The sequence below is a fragment of the Plecotus auritus genome, assembly GCF_963455305.1.
Source record: "Plecotus auritus genome assembly, chromosome: 9".
Taxonomy (NCBI): domain Eukaryota; kingdom Metazoa; phylum Chordata; class Mammalia; order Chiroptera; family Vespertilionidae; genus Plecotus; species Plecotus auritus.
Genome location: NC_137783.1, coordinates 153,938,034 through 153,955,611, shown reverse-complemented (window position 1 = coordinate 153,955,611; position 17,578 = coordinate 153,938,034). Strand labels below are relative to the sequence as shown.

The window sequence follows — 17,578 nt, the reverse complement described above, 5'->3', positions numbered from 1 at the left end:
TGTCCATGAGGTTGCGGGCTCGATCCCCAGGAGGGGGCATGCAATAGGCAGTCCATCGATGTTTCTCTCTCATCGATGTATCTCTCTCCCTTTCTCTCCCTCTAAAAAATCATATAAACATTGATTTAAAAAAAATATTGACTTTTAATAAACGGTGTCATTTTCAATGGTGCTCATAGGAATGGTGCCTCTGCTTGGGTCTGGGAAGTGCGTCAGAGGCAGGCAGGGCTCTGGAATCTGCTCTGGACCAACAGGGAGGGATCCTGACTCCAAGGGGCTTAATCGGAAAGGACCCGAACAGGGATGCCCGGGACCCAGGATGCGGAACCACAGCAGGTCCGCAGAGCGTGGTGGCTGCACCCAAGAAATCAAAACCCACCAGCCCACTGTGTCTCCTCCCTCTGCCTCTGCCCTTCCGTCACCTTTGATTCTTCTCCTGCCAGCCTTCTCTTGGCAGCCTGCTCCAGGCGAAGGGCTCTGCTACTCCTGTCCCAGCCTTTGACATCCCGAAGGCTTGGAAATGAGCAGGGCACCAGGGAGGGGTCTGATTTGTCCACCTCAGGTGTTGTGTCCAGCCCTGGACCAGTCATGTGGCAGGCATGGGGCACTATGATTGGCCCCACTTGGTCACAGGGCCCCTGCGCTGGATGGTGATTGACAGTTTCCTCCAGAACCACTGGCTGGAGCTGGGTGGGGCGGTCCCCAGAAGAGCAGAGGATGATGTAGGACTCAGGGGTCGCCAACCTTTCGGCTTCAGGGACCACCAGTGGCCCGGACCATAGGATGGCGACGGCGGCTGTGGGTGACAGAAGAATTTGTGGCTGCCCCTCCAACTCCGCCACCCCGCACAGCCGTGTTTTAGAAGAAGGTTGAATGCTATGAGAGCATTCTAATAGGACATTAGGAGAAAAGGACACAATCCGAAACAGCAGGGTTACAGGTTCACGAAGCGCCTGGAATACAGGGCCGCGCAGCACAGCCAAGCAGAGCCCAGGGATCTCTGGACCGGGTTCAAGTGCCAGCTCTGACGCGTACATACCAGGCGCATAGTAGGGCCTCAATAAGTACAGTCCTGTCACCGGTCCTGTGACCTTAGGTCAGCTCACTCTGGACATCTGTTTTCTATTCTGTAATTCAGAGGTAAGAATAGCTCCTCCCTCATTAGTCATCAGGGAAACGCAAATGAAATCCACAATGAGCTCTCCCTCCACACCTGGGAGTGGCCTCCCGCAGACACAAACGCCAGCACGGGTCGGTGAGACGTGGAGCCCGTGCCGTTAGTGTGCGTGTCACCTGGTGCGGCCACTGTAGGAGACAATATGGCGATGCCTCGGAAAGTGAAACACAGAATTTTTATGAGACCCCAAGCAACGCCACTTCTGGATTTTTGTCCCAAAGAATTAAAATCAGGATCTGGAAGACAGCCGCACCGCGGAGCCGTTACCTTGTTGTTCACAACAGCCAACACGTGGAAACAGGCAAGCGCCCCTCAACCGACGTGTGGGTGAAGGACCCGCGCACAGACGTCGATGGAGCAGTGCTCGGCCATGAGGAGGAGAGCACCTGCCATCGGCAGCAGGCTGGGACCCGCGGGCTTACGCTAAGGGCGGTGAGCCAGTCCAGAGGGTGAACCCTATGAGCCCAGGTCCCTGAGGCGCCTTCCATCGTCAGGCTCACAGAAGCAGAGCGGGCCATGGTGGCTGTCAGGGTGAGGGGAAGGGGGGGGCTGCTATCCAACAGGTAGATTGCAGTAATGCGGGTTATGCAAGGTGAATGCGTCTAGGGGTCTGTTATGGAACACTGTGCCTATAGGTAACAATACTCCATTGTGCAGCTGAGTTTTGTTGAGTCCTGCCCAGTGTGGCTCCGTGGTCAGAGTGTTGGCCTGCACGCTGACGGGTCACAGGTTCAATTCCCAGTCAGGAGGATGTCCCTGAGTTGCAGTTTCAACGCTGACCCTGGTCCAGCATGTGCAGAAGGTAACCAATCGATGTTTCTCTCACATCTATGCTTCTCCGACTCTCCCCCTCTCTTCTTCCCCCACTTCCACTCGCTCTAAAAATCAATGGAAAAAACATCCTCTGGTGAGAATAAGAAAATTTATATTTATAGGGTAGATTTCATAGTAAATGTTCTTACTGCAATAAAAAAACAATCTACAGCAATAAAAGAGAAATATGCAAATTGACTGTACCTCCATGACGACCATCAGTCAATCAGGAGTATGCAAATTGACACAACAAAGATGGTGGGTTAATTTGCATACATAGGCGTGCAGCGGTGGGCAGGGCAAGATGCCTGCTATGAGGGGAAGGGCGGAGAGCGGGGGCAGAGGGAGCTACAGGAGCCGCACTCCAGCCGGGAGCGAGGACTTGCAGGCTCCCGGGTGGCCAGGAGTGAAGGCAGGGGAAGCAAGGCCTATTCTTGCATGAATCTTCGTGCAACGGGCCTCTAGTTAATTAATAACAACAGTATCTTCTCTTGTAGTTGGGGCAAGGGCAGGGTTGGAAGTGAAGGTTGGCTATTAATGTGTATGGCTTTGCTTTTTGGGGTATCAAAAATGTTCTCAAATTAAATCATGGGATGGCCGTACAGCTCCATGAGTACCCTAAATCATACCGAACTACATGCCTGAAATGGTGGCTTTTATGAGGTGGGAAACACACCTCAATCAGGCTGTACCAATACTACACCTAAGAGAATGACAGGAAAAGCCAGTCCCACCTTCTCGGTCTGTGGGGAAGATTCCAGGCGTTAACCTACAGAAAGCCTTTGGGCAGTGTGTGTCCCTCCGCAGCATGAACTACTGCTAACGTCACACACACGGCAGAGAAAGACAACGTGTGTATGACAACAGTCAGACCCAGGAGCAGCACATGGGCGATCGCTCCTCTCATCTGATGCTTTTATTATTATTTTTCAGTGCCAGCTTTTAAGATCAGGAAAACGCCAAGCATCGTTCCCTAAAGGACAGAGGTGTCTGCCCAGGTGAGTGGCTCAGGGGCTGAGCACCCACCTAGGAACCCGGAGGTCATGGTTCGATTCCCCGTCAGGGTACATGCCTGGGTTGTGGGCTCCCATGCAAAGCACATGGGAACATGCATTCGGTGTCTGGGGCTCCTCAAATGAGTCATGGTCTGTGTCCGGGGACCAGCGTGGCCAGGGCAGACCGCACCGAGGAGGGGGCAGTGCAGAAGGACAGCTGAATATGAAGAAGGGCCAGCCGTGCAGAGCGCTGGGAGAAGAACATTCCAGACGGGCAACAGCGATTGCAAAGGCCCACGGTAACCAAGCCCAGGAAATGGCTACTTCTCCAGTCGTCCTTCCACACCGGACGCACCGGGCATCAGGCCGCAGGCACCCTCACGGTGACCTCATCAGACACTTGGCGAGTGAGTTACCAGCAATGCGTCACCCCCTCCCAGAACAGCAGCTCCGTGCTGCGTGCAGCCTGAGGGCAGAGCAGGGCTATCAACACAAGGAGTTCTCCTGGGCCGGCGCGCCGATAAGCTGGAGGCGCAGCCCCACCACGCCCGAGGCACAGTGACAGCGCACTGATGACTGGCCTCTTGCTCGCGCTCCTGGCGAAAGCCCGGCACCCGCAGGACCAGGGTGCTGTGCCCTCTCCCCGAGGGGTCCTGGGGCCCAGGAGTGGCCGTTCCCGGGCAGAACCTGGTTCCTCTCTTCCTTCCCAACAGGTGGCCACGGGCATCAGCAGGAGCGCTTGACCCTGAGGCCGGACCTCAACCTGCCGTTAGCTGGGACCCAGGTGATGCCCAGCCTTGCCCAAGGTGCCCCAGCCCGCTAGCTCTCTCTCTCTCTCTCTCTCTCTCTCTCGCTCTCTCTGAAATCAAATATTTATTTCAGAGAAGGTGAAAGCGACAGAAACCTCAATGATGAGAGAGAATCATTGACTGGCTGCCTCCTACGTGTGCCCTGATCGGGGATTGAACCGTGACCTCCTGGTTCATAGGTCGGCGCTCAGCCTGTCTCCATGTCAGGAGACTGGACTTGTTCCACACTGAGTGTCAGTGACGGCCAGACACACGTTGGCCGGAGCCTGACCGCCTGGCGCTGCCGCCCTTGAGCGGGATGGGGTGGCAGACAGGTGCCGTGTAACTGCCATCATGAGCGTGAGAGCCCTGGGCCTGCCCCGTGGACAGCTGCCACGTGATCCGGTGGGCTCGACAGGGTCGTCATACGGAGGGGCTATCAATGGAGGGGGGGCTCTTTAATAGAAACGTGCGCTGGGCCCGGCGTGGTGGCCCAGTGGTTGACCGTCGACATGTGGACCAGGAGGTCACGGTCCGATTCCTGGTCAGGGCACATGCCCGGGGCGCACAGGCAGCAGCCAATTGATGACTCTCTCGCATCACTGATGTTTCTCTCTCTCCCCCTTCCTCTCTCAAATCAATAAAAGTATTTATTAAGCCAGTCAATGAAAGAAAAATACCACATGATCTCACTCATTTGTGGATAATAAAAAACATTATAAACTGTTGTACAAAAAGATAGATACAGAGGCAGTAAAGGATCAAACAGATTGTAAAATTACAGCGGGAAGCTTAGGGAGAGGTGGGGGAAATAAGAGATCAACCGAAGGACTTATATGCATGCATATGAGAGTAACCAACGGATGCAAAACATTGGGGGGTGAGGGCATGTATGGGAGTGGGGTGGGGGGGCAATGGTAAGGTATGTACACATATATTACCTTAATAAAAATATCTTTAAAAAATTACAAAAATATTTACTAAAAACAAAACCAAACCATGAAACCCGAGCTGGGTGAGGGATCGCCTCTCCTAACGGTGTGGATGCCAACACCAGGGCTCCGGTCCCAGGCCTGCAGGAAGGCGAGAGCCATGAGGCACGGTTTTCATGCTCCACTGACCTGCCGACCCCCTCCATGTCCAGCACAGGGTGCCCCAGCACAGGGTGCCAGAGGCGCAGTGGCACGGGGCGCCGAGCTCCATCCTGCCCAGGCCTCTTCCCCACCCCGGGCCGGGGCCTGGCCGGCGGCCTTCTCTGTTACTCGGCTCTGCACCCCCTTCCCTTCCAAGGACCCGCGGCTCACTGCTTGGCGGCTGCTGCCCAGGCCTGTGCCTCCCCCTGCGGCAGAGCAGAGGCAGCCATTTCCCTCAGCGTTTCCTCATTCCTCCCACCTCCAGGCGCTGACGTGGCTCCCCACTTCTCCAGCTGGACCACGGCCCAGCCCCAGGGGTGGCGGGCCCGGTTCAGGAGGAGCGGGAAACGGGCAGGTGAGAATCGCGGACTGGCCCTGGAGGCCGCCTCGTCCTCCGCTTGGGCCCCTCGGGGCATCGATACAGACAGACGCTCCAAATGACAGTGTTTAAACCTCTTGTCCCTTCCAACATAAGAGCTTTCAAAACGGAGTGTCACGAGGCTTTGTTTCATCATTTAGCATCAAACGGACAACGTTCTTCCTCTCCGCCCAGGCTGCCAGCGCCGGAGGCCGGGAGCCCCGCTGCCAGGGGCCGAGCTGGGTGTCAGCTGTGTCTCACATTGTGGGGGGCAGGGGCAGGGGCAGGCACCCTCGTGACCTCACCTCAACCAAGTCACCTCCCAGGGTCCCCATCGCCATGTAGCATCCTATTGGGAGTGAGGCTACAACATGACTTGGAGGGGGGACACCGTGCGATGCACAGCAGCTATGCACATCCCTTCTCTCTAGACCCTCACTTCAGGCCTTTACCCTTTATTCGTTTTGCTGTGATAGTATCAGCAGAGGGCATCACTCCACAGAATACACAGGTGTCCCCCCATTATGTATGCACACGCTTTGAATAATGAAAAAGGCAGTGTTTATTAAAGTGCATTTCATTTTCACAACGGAGCTACCAGCTGGTAACGCGTGCATATATTTTTGGGGGGTCACTCTGTATAGGCCCACAATGCTTTTTCACCCCAAACAAAATGAACAACTCCAATCTCACCTAAGATCTAGTCTGTGCTGAAATCTTCCCGACTCTCTCAAATAATGCCTTTGAACAGCTTATTTATTCAAATCAGGATCTAGAATATGGACACATGTGTTGAAACTAGTGACCCGGTGCACGAAATTTGTGCACATTAAAAGCGGATTAATTAGAGGAAATAATTTAATATTGCTATTCGCCCTTTCTCTATAATAGAGGTGTCAGAGATGAAAGAAAATTAGTAAAATGTATATGAAAACCTTCCTCCTGTCAGAGTCTGGGGCTCACCACAGGACCCAGAGTCAAGTCCCTGCCCATCCACATGCACCTCAAAATTGCCTGAGATCCAGACCCTGCCGCCCCCCTCCCCCCCCCCGCCCACACCCATTGGGCTAGATCCAGACCCGGCCAGTCCCACCCTTGTCAAGGGTGCATAGCCTCAGGTCCCCTGGCCCAGCGCCAGGACGGAGGGCCTGGCCTGAGACCACCAGCCCAAACTGGGCATGGGGCATGCCTTGAGGTCCTCCGTCAAGCCCCGCCAGGTGGGGGACACAGCCTGAGATCCCGTCAAGCCCTGCTTGGTGGAGGGCATGGACTGAGGTCCTCGGTCAGGCCCCACCTGGCGGTGGGGTTCAGCTTCAGGTCCACCAGCCCAGCACTGGGAGGGGAGCACAGCCTCAGGTCCCCTGTCAAGTCCCGCTGGTCGGGGGCATGGCCTTAGTTCCCCTAACCCAGCACTGGGGGTGCACCTTGAGGTCCCCCATCAAGCCCTGCTGGGAGGGGCCCGCCATGAGGTCTCCTGTCAAGCCCAGCCAGGCAAGGGGGCGCAGCCTCAGGGTCCCTGGCCCAGTGCTAGAGCGGGGAGTACAGCCTGAGGTCCCCTGTCAAGCCCCACCTGGTGGGGGGCAGGGCCTAAGTTCCTCCAGCCTGGCACTGGGGCGGAGGGAGCAGTCTGAGGTCCCCTAGCCCAGCACCAGGACAGAAAGCGCACCTTGAGGTCCCCCGTCAAGCCCTGCAGAGTTGGGGGCGCGGCCTGAGGTCCCCCGGCCTGGTGCTGGGGCACGGAGAGCAGCCTGAGATCCCCTAGCCCAGCACCAGGACGGGGAGCACACCTTGAGGTGCCCCGTCAAGCCCTGTTGGGTGGGGGGTGCAGTCTGAGGTCTCCTGTCAAGCCCCATGGGGGCGGGGGAGAGCATAGCCTCAGATCCCTGGTGATTGCTTGTTAAGGCTCCTTATGGGAACTTGGCCTCAGCTGTGGGTGCAGCCATCTTTGTGACAGAGTGATGATCAATTAGCACATTCCCTCTTTATTAGATAGGATTAGCATGCTCTACCTCCGAGGGATCACACATCTCCCCACTCCTGCGGAGGTCATGTGGTTTGGGTTTGTCCCTAGCCATGCCCCAAGGAAGAGATTACGATACAGATCTCTGTATTCCGAACTTTTCTAAGTCTTCTTCCCCACCCCCGCCCTGCCCCACCCCCCAATCCCTAACGCTAATGGGAATAAAGATTTTATCAGGAGGTTTGTAGTGCTGATGGGAATAAAGATCTTATCAGGAGGATTGCAGTGTTTTATCAGGGCCATCAGCAGCCCTCCCAGCAGATAACACCACAGGTCAGAGCATATATATCGGCAGCGCTGGCCCATCCCCGCATGCTCCAAACCCTAGCCTTCCTGAGGACTCCACGCGGGGAAGAACGCACAATGAGGTGGATCGTGTTCCTCAGCCTCCTGGCCCACTCCGAGTGCCTAGTCACGTGAGTAGGGGACAGCTCTCTCCCGGCCTCTCTCTCATTGTCCCCTTATACTTCCTTCCGCCGCTCAGGGGTGGAAAAGGGAACTCCATGATTCCCTGTCCTAAAGTCCGAGTCTCCCTGTATTTTTTTATCTTCATTTTTGTTAATCCTCAACGGAGGTATTTTCCCATTGATTTTTAGGGAGAGTGGAAGGCAAGGGGAGAGACAGAGAGAAACATCGATGTGAGAATGACACATTGATAGGTTGCCTCCTGCACGAGCCCTGACCTGGGCCTGGGCCAGGGAGGAGCCTGCAACCGAGGTACATGCCCTTGACGAGATTCGAACCTGGGACGCTTCAGTCCGAAGGTGGATGCTCTATTCACTGAAGGACACTGTCCAGGGCCACTTCTCCATGCACTGATGAGTAGCTAGCCATGTGCACTGTTGGGCCAGGGGTCCGGGGACAGGTCTGGGGGTTCTACAACGCCAGGCTGCCGTGTGGATGGTGCCCCCAGGATTGCTCATGACACCACCTAAGCCGCTGTGTGGGTGGTCCCGTTGGGGACAGTATTTCTCTCCCATTTGGTGCTCACTCTCCACGCTCTCCCTCCTCTCTGTGTGCACCTGTCTCCACCTGTGTGTATCTCTTCTATCTCTCCGTCTCTTCCGATGTCTCTGTAGGCGCGGAACTCCGTGAGTTTTTCGTTCTGTTTAGATTCTTGCATGCCCCTCTGTCATCTGGCTTTCCCTAATGTCTTCTCCATCTCCCGGCTCCTTCGCCCACCTCCAGCCTCCCCTCTGCCTGACCCTGGAGAAGGGCCCGGAGTGGTCCCCCGGGGCCCAGTTTTGCCTTAATGAGCAGGTGGCCACAGCCAGGTCCCGAACACCCTGCCTTTCAGGTTCTTCCCTGTAAAAGTGGGTGATCCCCACTGCGCTCCCTCCAGGGCTTCTTGGACAGGGAGCTGGTCAGATTACAATGGCGACAGCACTTGCTGTTCCCTTGGTCAGGGGCCTTCGGTCCATCTTCTTCCTCAAAGCCCCAGACACCCCGTGGGAGGCCTGTCCTCACCCCACTTCTTTACGTTGGGGTAACGGAGGCTCCGCACGGGCATGTGGCTTCCCCGGGGCTGCAACAGGCCTTGCGCTCAGACCTGCGCCCACTGTCCGGCCTTTGCCTGCGTTTGCTGGGCGGCCTGCCCCGCATAAGATGGCCTGTGAACACCCTCGGGGAAGACGCGGTGCGGCTCCAACGCCAGGCCTGGCGGCCACACTGAGCCACGGGGTGGGGAGCTGCTGTCTTATCTGTGGTCTTTCCCGGAAGCATCCCTCTGACGAAGGTCAAGTCCATGCGGGAGAGCCTGCGGGAGAAGGACCTGCTGAAAGACTACCTCCAGCGGCACCCCTACAGCCACGCCTACAAGTTCCTGAGCAGGGAGGGCGTCACTTTCCAACCCATGAGGAACTACCTGGACGTGAGTGTGGCGGGGCGCAGCCCGCAGCCTTCCCGAGGTGCTGGCCGAGCACTGGGGGTCCCCCAGGGGTGGGAGCCAGGAGGGGGGGCGGGGCTCCTGCAGGCAGCAAAGCTGGGGAGCAGGGGTCCCTCCCCGGGGAGAAGGCACTTCCCCCTCGGCTCTTGGTCTGTGGTGACCGAGACCAGCGCTGGTCAGGCGGCAGGCAGACATCCATCTGGGGCCAAGGACACGTCGCTGGGCCCTGCGGACCAGGTGGGGGTTGGGCAGATTCTATTCCTTCTGAACAAGACGCACCGCTGCCTCCGCGGGGACTGCAGTTTGACACCCCAGGCAGAGGACGCTCAGCCTCCGCAGCCCCGAGAACGCCCCCAACAAAGCGTCCCTGAGCCCCTGCAGTGTGGGAGGTAGAAAACGCCAGCAGTGTGGTTATGGCTGCCGACCACAGAGGGTCTGGCCTATTCTGCAGGAAGATAAACGCCAAATGAAAGGGCCGCCTGTGATAGTGACATAACCCGGCGCTGAGCTGGGAGACAGTGGCCTGGGTGACCTGGGAGGGCTTCCCGGAGGAGGGAGCAGGCCAGCTGGGCCGTGAAGGCTGCGAGGATTTAGAGAGCGGCAGGGGAAAGTGAGAAAATTTCAAATGAAGGCACCGCCTGAGCCGCGGCTGTGCAGTGGGAGAGCGATTCCAGGAAACAGGGACACCCTAACCCCCCTCCCCGCCCGGCAGCTGTACTACGTTGGCACCATCAGCATTGGAACGCCCCCTCAGAAGTTCAAGGTCATCTTTGACACAGGCTCGGCTGACTTGTGGGTGCCCTCCATCTACTGCTCCAGTCCTGCCTGTGGTGAGTGCCCGCACCCTCGCGGCCCCCACTCTGGCCCCCGGCCCTGCCCCGACTCTGGCAGCTGAAGGACACTTGCTCTCTATCTGCAGTGACACACAAAAACTTCAACCCCCCGAGGTCATCCACCTTTCAGAGCACGGACCACCCCATCGAGCTGCTGTATGCATCAGCCAGTGTGACCGGGGTACTGGGCTACGACGATGTGCGGGTGAGTGGTAGCGGGGCTGCGGCCCGGCGGGGCCTGGCGACCTCTGCTCACTGCTCACGGCACCAGATCCAGGGTCAGCTGGACACACCGTCTCCCGCACAGTCCCCCAGCGGTTGGCCATCTGCCTTGGGGAGACAGCGCCACACAGACAAGCCCCCGAGTAGCCAGGCCAGCGAGCGGTCATGGCACGAGAGGCGGGCATTTGCAGCTCTTGCCCGTGGTGAGCTCGAGGCTGGTTTTGCTGGGAGCAGGAGAGGTGAGGGCAGTCCCATTTTCATTTGTTTTTTAAATATATATTTTTATTAATTTCAGAGAGGAAGGGAGAGGGAGGGAGAGACAAATCCATGATGAGAGAGAATCACTGACCGGCTACCTGCTGCAGGCCCCACTGGGGATCAGCCCACAAGCCTGGCATGTGCCCTTGACCGGAATCGAACCGTGACCTCCTGGTTCGTAGGTCCTCGCTCAGCCACTGAGCCCCGCCAGCCGGGGGAAAACCCACTGTTACATTCCCAGATGGTGCCAGGCACGGTGCTGGGCACGTCCTGGTAACAATGGGTCCAATCCTGCAACACCCCCAGGGGGAGGCGCTACTGCTACCTGCATGCAGAGCAGGGACCCGAGGGAGAGGGGGAGGGCCTGCCCACGGCCCACACCGGGAGCAGCACAGCGGGGGTGCGAGTCAGGGCTCGGCAGCTGTGGGGGATTTTCCGGGAGACGGGAGAACGGATCTGGGTGTCGGGGGGCTGCCGAGGGCTCCAGACACCAGGGCAGGGAAGCAGGGCCACGGGTGCAGGACGGCCTGAGTAAAAGCTCTTACTTTGGGGGCCTTTGAGAATCTAAGAAAAACTGGGCTTCCTGCCCAAAGTGCCACACACACACACACACACACACACACACACACGCACATATGCACAAACACATGTTTCCCAGGAAGCCTTTTTTTTCATTGATCGCAGACGGGAAGGGAAAGGAGAGGGAGAGAGAGAGAGAGAGAGAAACATCCATGATGAGGGAGAATCATTGATGGGCTGCCTCCTACACGCCCCTTACTGGCATCCAGCCCACAACCCGTGAGTGGATTTGAACCCGGGACCCTTCAGTCCGCAGGCCAACGCTTTATCCACTGAGCAAAGCGGAGAGGACCCCAGGCAGTCAGTCTTTTCACAAGAACTCGGCGGCCCCGTGCACACCTGGGGTGCAGAACCCACAGGGAATCGCAGCGAATTCACTCAGTTTCTGCCACCAGATCTCGGGAACGCCAAACACTAGACTCTCCCGCTCTCTGCTCATTGGGGCCTGCAAGGGGGAGCCGCTTGGCCCGCTCCCCAGTCGCCCCGCCGTGCAGGGGAATGGGGGTGTTTTACTGCCTGGGGTGCTGCTAGCAGGAGGGCAGGCAAAGGTTGGATTCCTCAGCAATGCACAGTGCGTGCTGCTCCGGCACCTCCAGTGCAGCCGCACCTCAGCTGATGCCTGGGGTGCTGGTGGCATAACCCCCTCACCCCCCCTGGCCCAGCCCCAGCTCCGCTTCCCAACCTTCGCATGAGACCACCCTGTCCCCCACAGATCGGGGACCTTGTGTGCAAATCCCAGGCATTTGGCCTAAGCAAGACTGAGTCCAGCCTGTCCTTGGAATTCGCGGTCTTCGACGGCATCCTGGGCCTGGCCTACCCCTCACTCGCACTCAAAGACACCACCCCGCTCTTCGACAGCATGTGGAACCAAAGCCTCATATCTGAGAACCTCTTCGCCTTCTACCTGAGCAGGTAAGCCTGGCTGGGCACGCCCCTCCCCGGATGCCTTCAGGCGCCTCAGAAACGGTAGACGACCGGCCCCCCATTTTCTGAGGGCACTCTAGTCCAGGGTCAGCAAATAGTGGTCCCCGGCCACATGTGGCCGCCACCTGCTTTTATGAGTGAAGTTTTACTGGAACACAGCCCTGCTCCTTCAGTCACATCCTGTCTGCGGCTGCTTCTGCGATACAATGGCAGCATCGAGCACTTGTCATATGAGATCACGCAGCCAGTGGAGCCCAAAATATTGACAATCTAGCATTTTTACTTTATTATCCTTCCTGTTAATCCTCACCCGAGGATTTTCCCCATTGATTTTTGGAGAGAGTGGAAGGCAGGAGGAGAGACACAGAGAGAAACATTGATGCAAGAGAGACACATCGATTGGTGGCCTCTTACGTGCGCCCGGCCAGGGCCAGGGGTCGAGTCCGGGACCCTTCAGTCCGCAGGCCAATGCTCTGTACACTGAGCCAAACCAGCTAGGGCACAATCTAGCACTTTTTAAAGTTTGCCGACCCCTGTACTTCTAGTCCCTCCTTGGACGGACGGGGAAACTGAGGAACTGAGGCTCAGAGAGGAGCTTTGCACAATATTACCCAGACACACACTGGTCGTGGTGAAACTCGAACTCGGCCGCAGGGCCGTCCCCTCTGGCGGGTGGTCAAGCCATCAGCAGGTCTCCAGTCCTGGGCCGGCACTGGAAAAGCTACCCTCCCTGACGGGCTGAGGGTCTGGAGCGGGTGGAGGGAGCACACAGACCGGAGGGACCCGGCGGGCAGACCGTGTGCAGGATGCGGAGTGTGGGTGAGGCTGTGGGCTCTGTGGGGGCCTGAGCTCCAGCCTCTGCAGCATGTGCTGAGCCTCTGGGGTGTTTGTACCGAGTCAAGGAGGTGAGCCGTTTAACAAGTATCCATTGAGCACCTACTATGCGCTGGGTACTGCTCTGTGCACGTGACGCAGACAGGTGAGAGGGAAGAGAGGCCCACAGGGAGCGAGGAAGTAGATAAGAGGAAACATCTCACATGCGGGTGGAGACTGGCTGTGGGAAAGCGGTAAAACGCGGTGACAGAACCACAGAGGTGGGAGCGTGGTGTCCGACGGGCAGGGCAGGGACCTCTCTGCACGAGGCCTGGCGATGGGGGAGGAGGCCCAGGGGCAATAGAGGACCAGCAGGGCAGTGTGGCTGGAGCGGGGAGGGAGGGAGGAGGGAAGGCAGGCCGGGGGCGGGCGGGGAGTGTGAGGGGCAGGCAGGGGCACGGCCGCCCAGGGCTTTGTTTTAGGTGGGAGTGGAGGCCTCTGGCAGCGGCCTAGGCAGGGAGCAGACCTGATCCCACCAATGTTTCTGAAAGCTCCCCCAGGCGCTGGCTGGAGAATGATGGACCGGAGAGGAGGCAGGGAGGCCAGGGACGAGGCTGCTCAGCCTCTTTGGAGAGAGAGAGCAGGAGCTGGACCAGGGAGGCGGGAAAGGGGGGAGCCATGGAGGAGTCAGGACTCAGGGGGAAGGGAAAGGCCACGGGATGTGCTGATCGCTTCGATGCAGCCGGAGGGGGAGGTGGGCAGGGGTGTTTCCTTCCCCTCAGCCAGGTTTTCCCGAGCCCGGGACCGGCGGCTGCACTGCAGGAACCAGTGCAAAACGAAAATGTGGGGCCTCTTGTTCAAAAACTACGAGGGATTTCAGGACGGGGCAGCGGGCAGTGGGGCCCCAGTGAGCGTCTGCCTGGGCCCCTTAGCCTCTGGCCGTGCCTCGAGGGCTGGGGGGGGGCGGGGACCTGACCGGCTTCAGAGAGGTGGGCGGCTAAAGCCCTGCCAGTATCTCAAGTTCAAACCTTGGCTTTGCTCCCCAGTAGCCAGGGGACCGACCTTGGAACATGCTCAGCCCTCCTGCCCAGTTCCCATTGGAATAGTGGGGGTTCCAGCAGTGCCTGCTCCGCGGGGCCCTGTGCTGTGTGGCTGGGTGGCCGCTGGTCAGTGCACCCCTCGGTCACTGAGCTGGAGAAACGCCACCCACTGTCCTCCCCTCACAAGAGACCCCCCCACCCCCACAGCAACGAGAAGAAGGGCAGCGTGGTGATGTTCGGCGGCGTGGACCACTCCTACTACCGGGGCGAGCTCCAGTGGGTGCCGGTGAGCACGCAGGAATACTGGCAGATCACTGTGGACAGGTAAGACGCCCCCATGCACGCCCCCAGGTAAGGACCACGCCAGTGACAGCCACACCTGCAAACGCACATGCATACACACAGACTCATACAGACACAGAGACACGCATAGGCACGCACACTAACATGGGTTTATAACCGCCCTGACCAGGGTCCTGACCAGAGAAACGGGATCGGCCGCGTCACAGAGCACAAGGAGGGGGACAGGCCCGGGACCGAGCCAACAGGGCGGTGGCGGGGGCAGCATGGGAGGTGTGCACCCCCAGACCAGGGCAAGCGCAGTGAGAAGGGGTGAAGGAGATTTCCACCGTCTGAACAGGGACATCCCAGGTCGCCGGACCAGAGGGGTTCCCAGCACACGGGGCGCCAGCGTGAAAACAGGGGAGCGGCGAGCGGGAGGCCGCTCCGCCTAGGAGAACCCCCCACGCCACCCTGGGCTGGAGACAAGTCGGCGCCATCCTAATGCCTGAAAGCAAATCACACAGCGGGACCCCCTCCCACCCGGCCTGGGAGCCAAGGGGCAGCGGATGGGACCGAGAGCACCGGAAAGCGGGGACCCGGGTGGCTGAGAATTGGGGGCGATCACTGGGTGGGGGGCTTGTAAGACTGTCAGACAGAAACTTAAACTGTGCTTCGGGGCCCACGCCCTGGCTGCCTCAGGCATCGCCTGGCGAGGAGCCTGGGGGAAGAGGGGGCGAGGCAGGGGGGGAAACACACTCCCTCCTACCTCTCTGAGCACCTGCTTCCCGGGAACCTCCGTCATTACCGTGTGGCCTTCTTAACCAGTCGCACAGCAGGTCGTGTCTCCCGGTGACCTCATTCCTCCACTCGCCCTGTCATTCCCTCGGCAAACACCGTCGAGCATGTCTGTGCGCTGGGCATGGGCGCTAAAGGGGCAGAGGGCACAGCTTGCTCTCCCGACTAGGAGGGCAGACACGCGTGAGCCACCACAAGCAGCAATTGGGGTTCCCACCCCGATGCACCCTGGAAACTAGGAAGGCTCTGCCGGTCTAGTCTGGGGGAGGAGAGGGGCCTGATCTAATCTGGGGGGAACACTTCCCTGAAAAAGTGATGACTGATCTGGACCCTGGAGGTCAGGAGAGATCAGCCAGACTAAGGGGCTGGGGTGGGTCTAGGAAGGGTGACAGCGCGTGCAAAGGCCCTGGGTCACAAACAGCACAATGCATTCAAGACCTGAGAGGAAGCCCAGGAAGGTCAGTGTGGCCGGAATACAGGAGACAGAGGCCGGCGGGAGCTGCAGGCTGTTCTGCAGGCGGCAGGGAGGGGCCGCGGTGGGAGAGGGCACGAGTGACCCTGGCGCCTGCTCTGTCCCTCAGCATCTCCATGGACGGGAAGGTCGTGGCCTGTCCCGACAGCTGCCAGGCCATTATGGATACCGGGACCCCAGTGCTGATTGGCCCAGCCAACCCCATCCTCAACATTCTGAGGAACATCAGCGCCAATACCACCAGATCCGGCGAGGTGAGGGGTCACGCCCAGGGTCACCCCGGACTCCCCACGCACAGAAAGACCCGCAGGGTCACCCTCCCTCTCCCTCTCTCTGACAGTACGTCGTCAGCTGCGATGCCATCCAGAGCCTGCCTGACATCGTCTTCACCATCAATGGCGTCGCCTACCCAGTGCCAGCCAGCGCCTACACCCAGAGGGTGAGGGCCCGTCCTGGGGGCTGCTCTCAGATCTGGGACTGGAGGGACCTTGGCCTTGGCTCGGAGCGGCCCCCTGGAGGCCAGGACGATCTATTGCAGATGCTGCCAGGCAGCCCTGGCTGGGAGGGCACCTCCCACAGCACAGCCTCTTGATAGAAGGGGGTCTGGGACCCATCACCCTCCGAGAACTTCGAGCGGCCTCCCCTGCTGGCTCGGGGCTGGGCTCCAGGAGAGGGCGCGCTAATGGCCTCGCCCTCAGAGAGCGTCCTTTCAACCCGGGCACTCGGACCAATGGACAGGAAACGTAGGCAGTAACCCCGGAGTCAGGCAAAGAGTAGGGACAGTGGGGTTGGCTGGGGACAGTCCCCGTGTCCCCCCATAATCAGGCACTGTATTCCCTCCCATCTCCAAGTGTCCTGACTTGGGTGATAGATCATAAGCTCACCCTAGTCCTAGGGTGCGAATGCTACTAGCCTGGCCTCAATTCTCTGAGAAATGGGGAACAAGCCCCCCTTTGTGTGGTGGTGAGTCGCTGACATGGACAAAGGTGCGCAGTGACCGGGCAGTGCCTGGCACATAGTCGAGGCTTAAGAAGTGCCGGTTCCCCACGGTGTACCGAGGAGGCGTGGGGCAGCCCACGGAGAGAGCAACTGAAAATCTCTCAGCCCGAACCCTGCAGGGACCCGGGGAGACATGCCAGGGGCACCCCGTAGGCCCGTGTGCGGAGGCTGAAGACACAGGGAGCCCTGGGGAAGACTCCCCACCCAGCCGGCTGTGCCAAGGAGGGGGCATGGGCCGGGAAGGCTGCCCAGGCGCTGGGCTCAGTCTTGGAGGATAAGCGGGGTCAAGGGGAGCAGGCGGGGATTCTCTCAGAGCAAACAGCCGAGGGGAGGGCGCAGGGGAAGGTGGGATAAAGCTGCTGCCAGGCCCGATGGGAGACGGGCTGCGAGGGCGGCTGAGGGCTGTGCTTCCTCCCCTCAGGAGGAGAAGGGCGTCTGCTACACCAACTTGGTCACCGACAGCCCGGACGGCTCCGGCCGCTGGGTGCTGGGGGGCGTCTTCCTGCGGCTCTATTTCACCGTCTTCAATCGGGCCAACAACACGATCGGCTTGGCTCCTGCGAAGGCATAGACGTGGGCGCTGCTCCTGGAGGCCGCCGGCCCGCCCCAAGGACTCACACACTCCCTGCGTCCCCGCCCAGGGGAACCCACTACAGCTGTGTCTGGGGCTTTGCCACGCCCGCTTCTCAGTAGAAAAGGAAGGACCTCATTTGCGCCAGCGGTGTGGCTCAGTGGATTGAGCCTCGTCGTCCCACGCACTCAGAGGTCACCGGGTCCATTCCTGGTCAGGGCACATGTCCATGAGGTTGCGGGCTCGATCCCCAGGAGGGGGCATGCAATAGGCAGTCCATCGATGTTTCTCTCTCATCGATGTATCTCTCTCCCTTTCTCTCCCTCTAAAAAATCATAAATACATTGATTTTTTTTAAAACATACTGATTTTTAATAAACGGTGTCATTTTCAATGGTGCTCATAGGAATGGTGCCTCTGCTTGGGTCTGGGAAGTGCGTCAGAGGCAGGCAGGGCTCTGGAATCTGCTCTGGACCAACAGGGAGGGATCCCGACTCCAAGGGGCTTAATCGGAAAGGACCCGAACAGGGACGCCCGGGACCCTGGATGCGGAACCACAGCAGGTCCGCAGAGCGTGGTGGCTGCACCCAAGAAATCAAAACCCACCAGCCCACTGTGTCT

The 17,578-nt window shown here is 58.9% G+C and overlaps 1 protein-coding gene across 1 annotated transcript; it reads left to right on the top strand.

The window, feature by feature from the left end:
* Positions 1–7,647: 7,647 nt before the first annotated feature.
* On the top strand, positions 7,648–16,957 carry LOC308233879 (pregnancy-associated glycoprotein-like; the record flags this gene model as incomplete). Its single annotated transcript, XM_080640852.1, has 9 exons — positions 7,648–7,700; positions 9,004–9,154; positions 9,882–9,999; positions 10,089–10,207; positions 11,774–11,973; positions 14,046–14,162; positions 15,497–15,641; positions 15,728–15,826; positions 16,808–16,957. 9 exons carry the CDS (start codon positions 7,648–7,650, stop codon positions 16,955–16,957), a joined length of 1,152 nt encoding a protein of 383 aa, XP_080496978.1.
* Between the last annotated feature and the right edge of the window lie 621 nt (positions 16,958–17,578).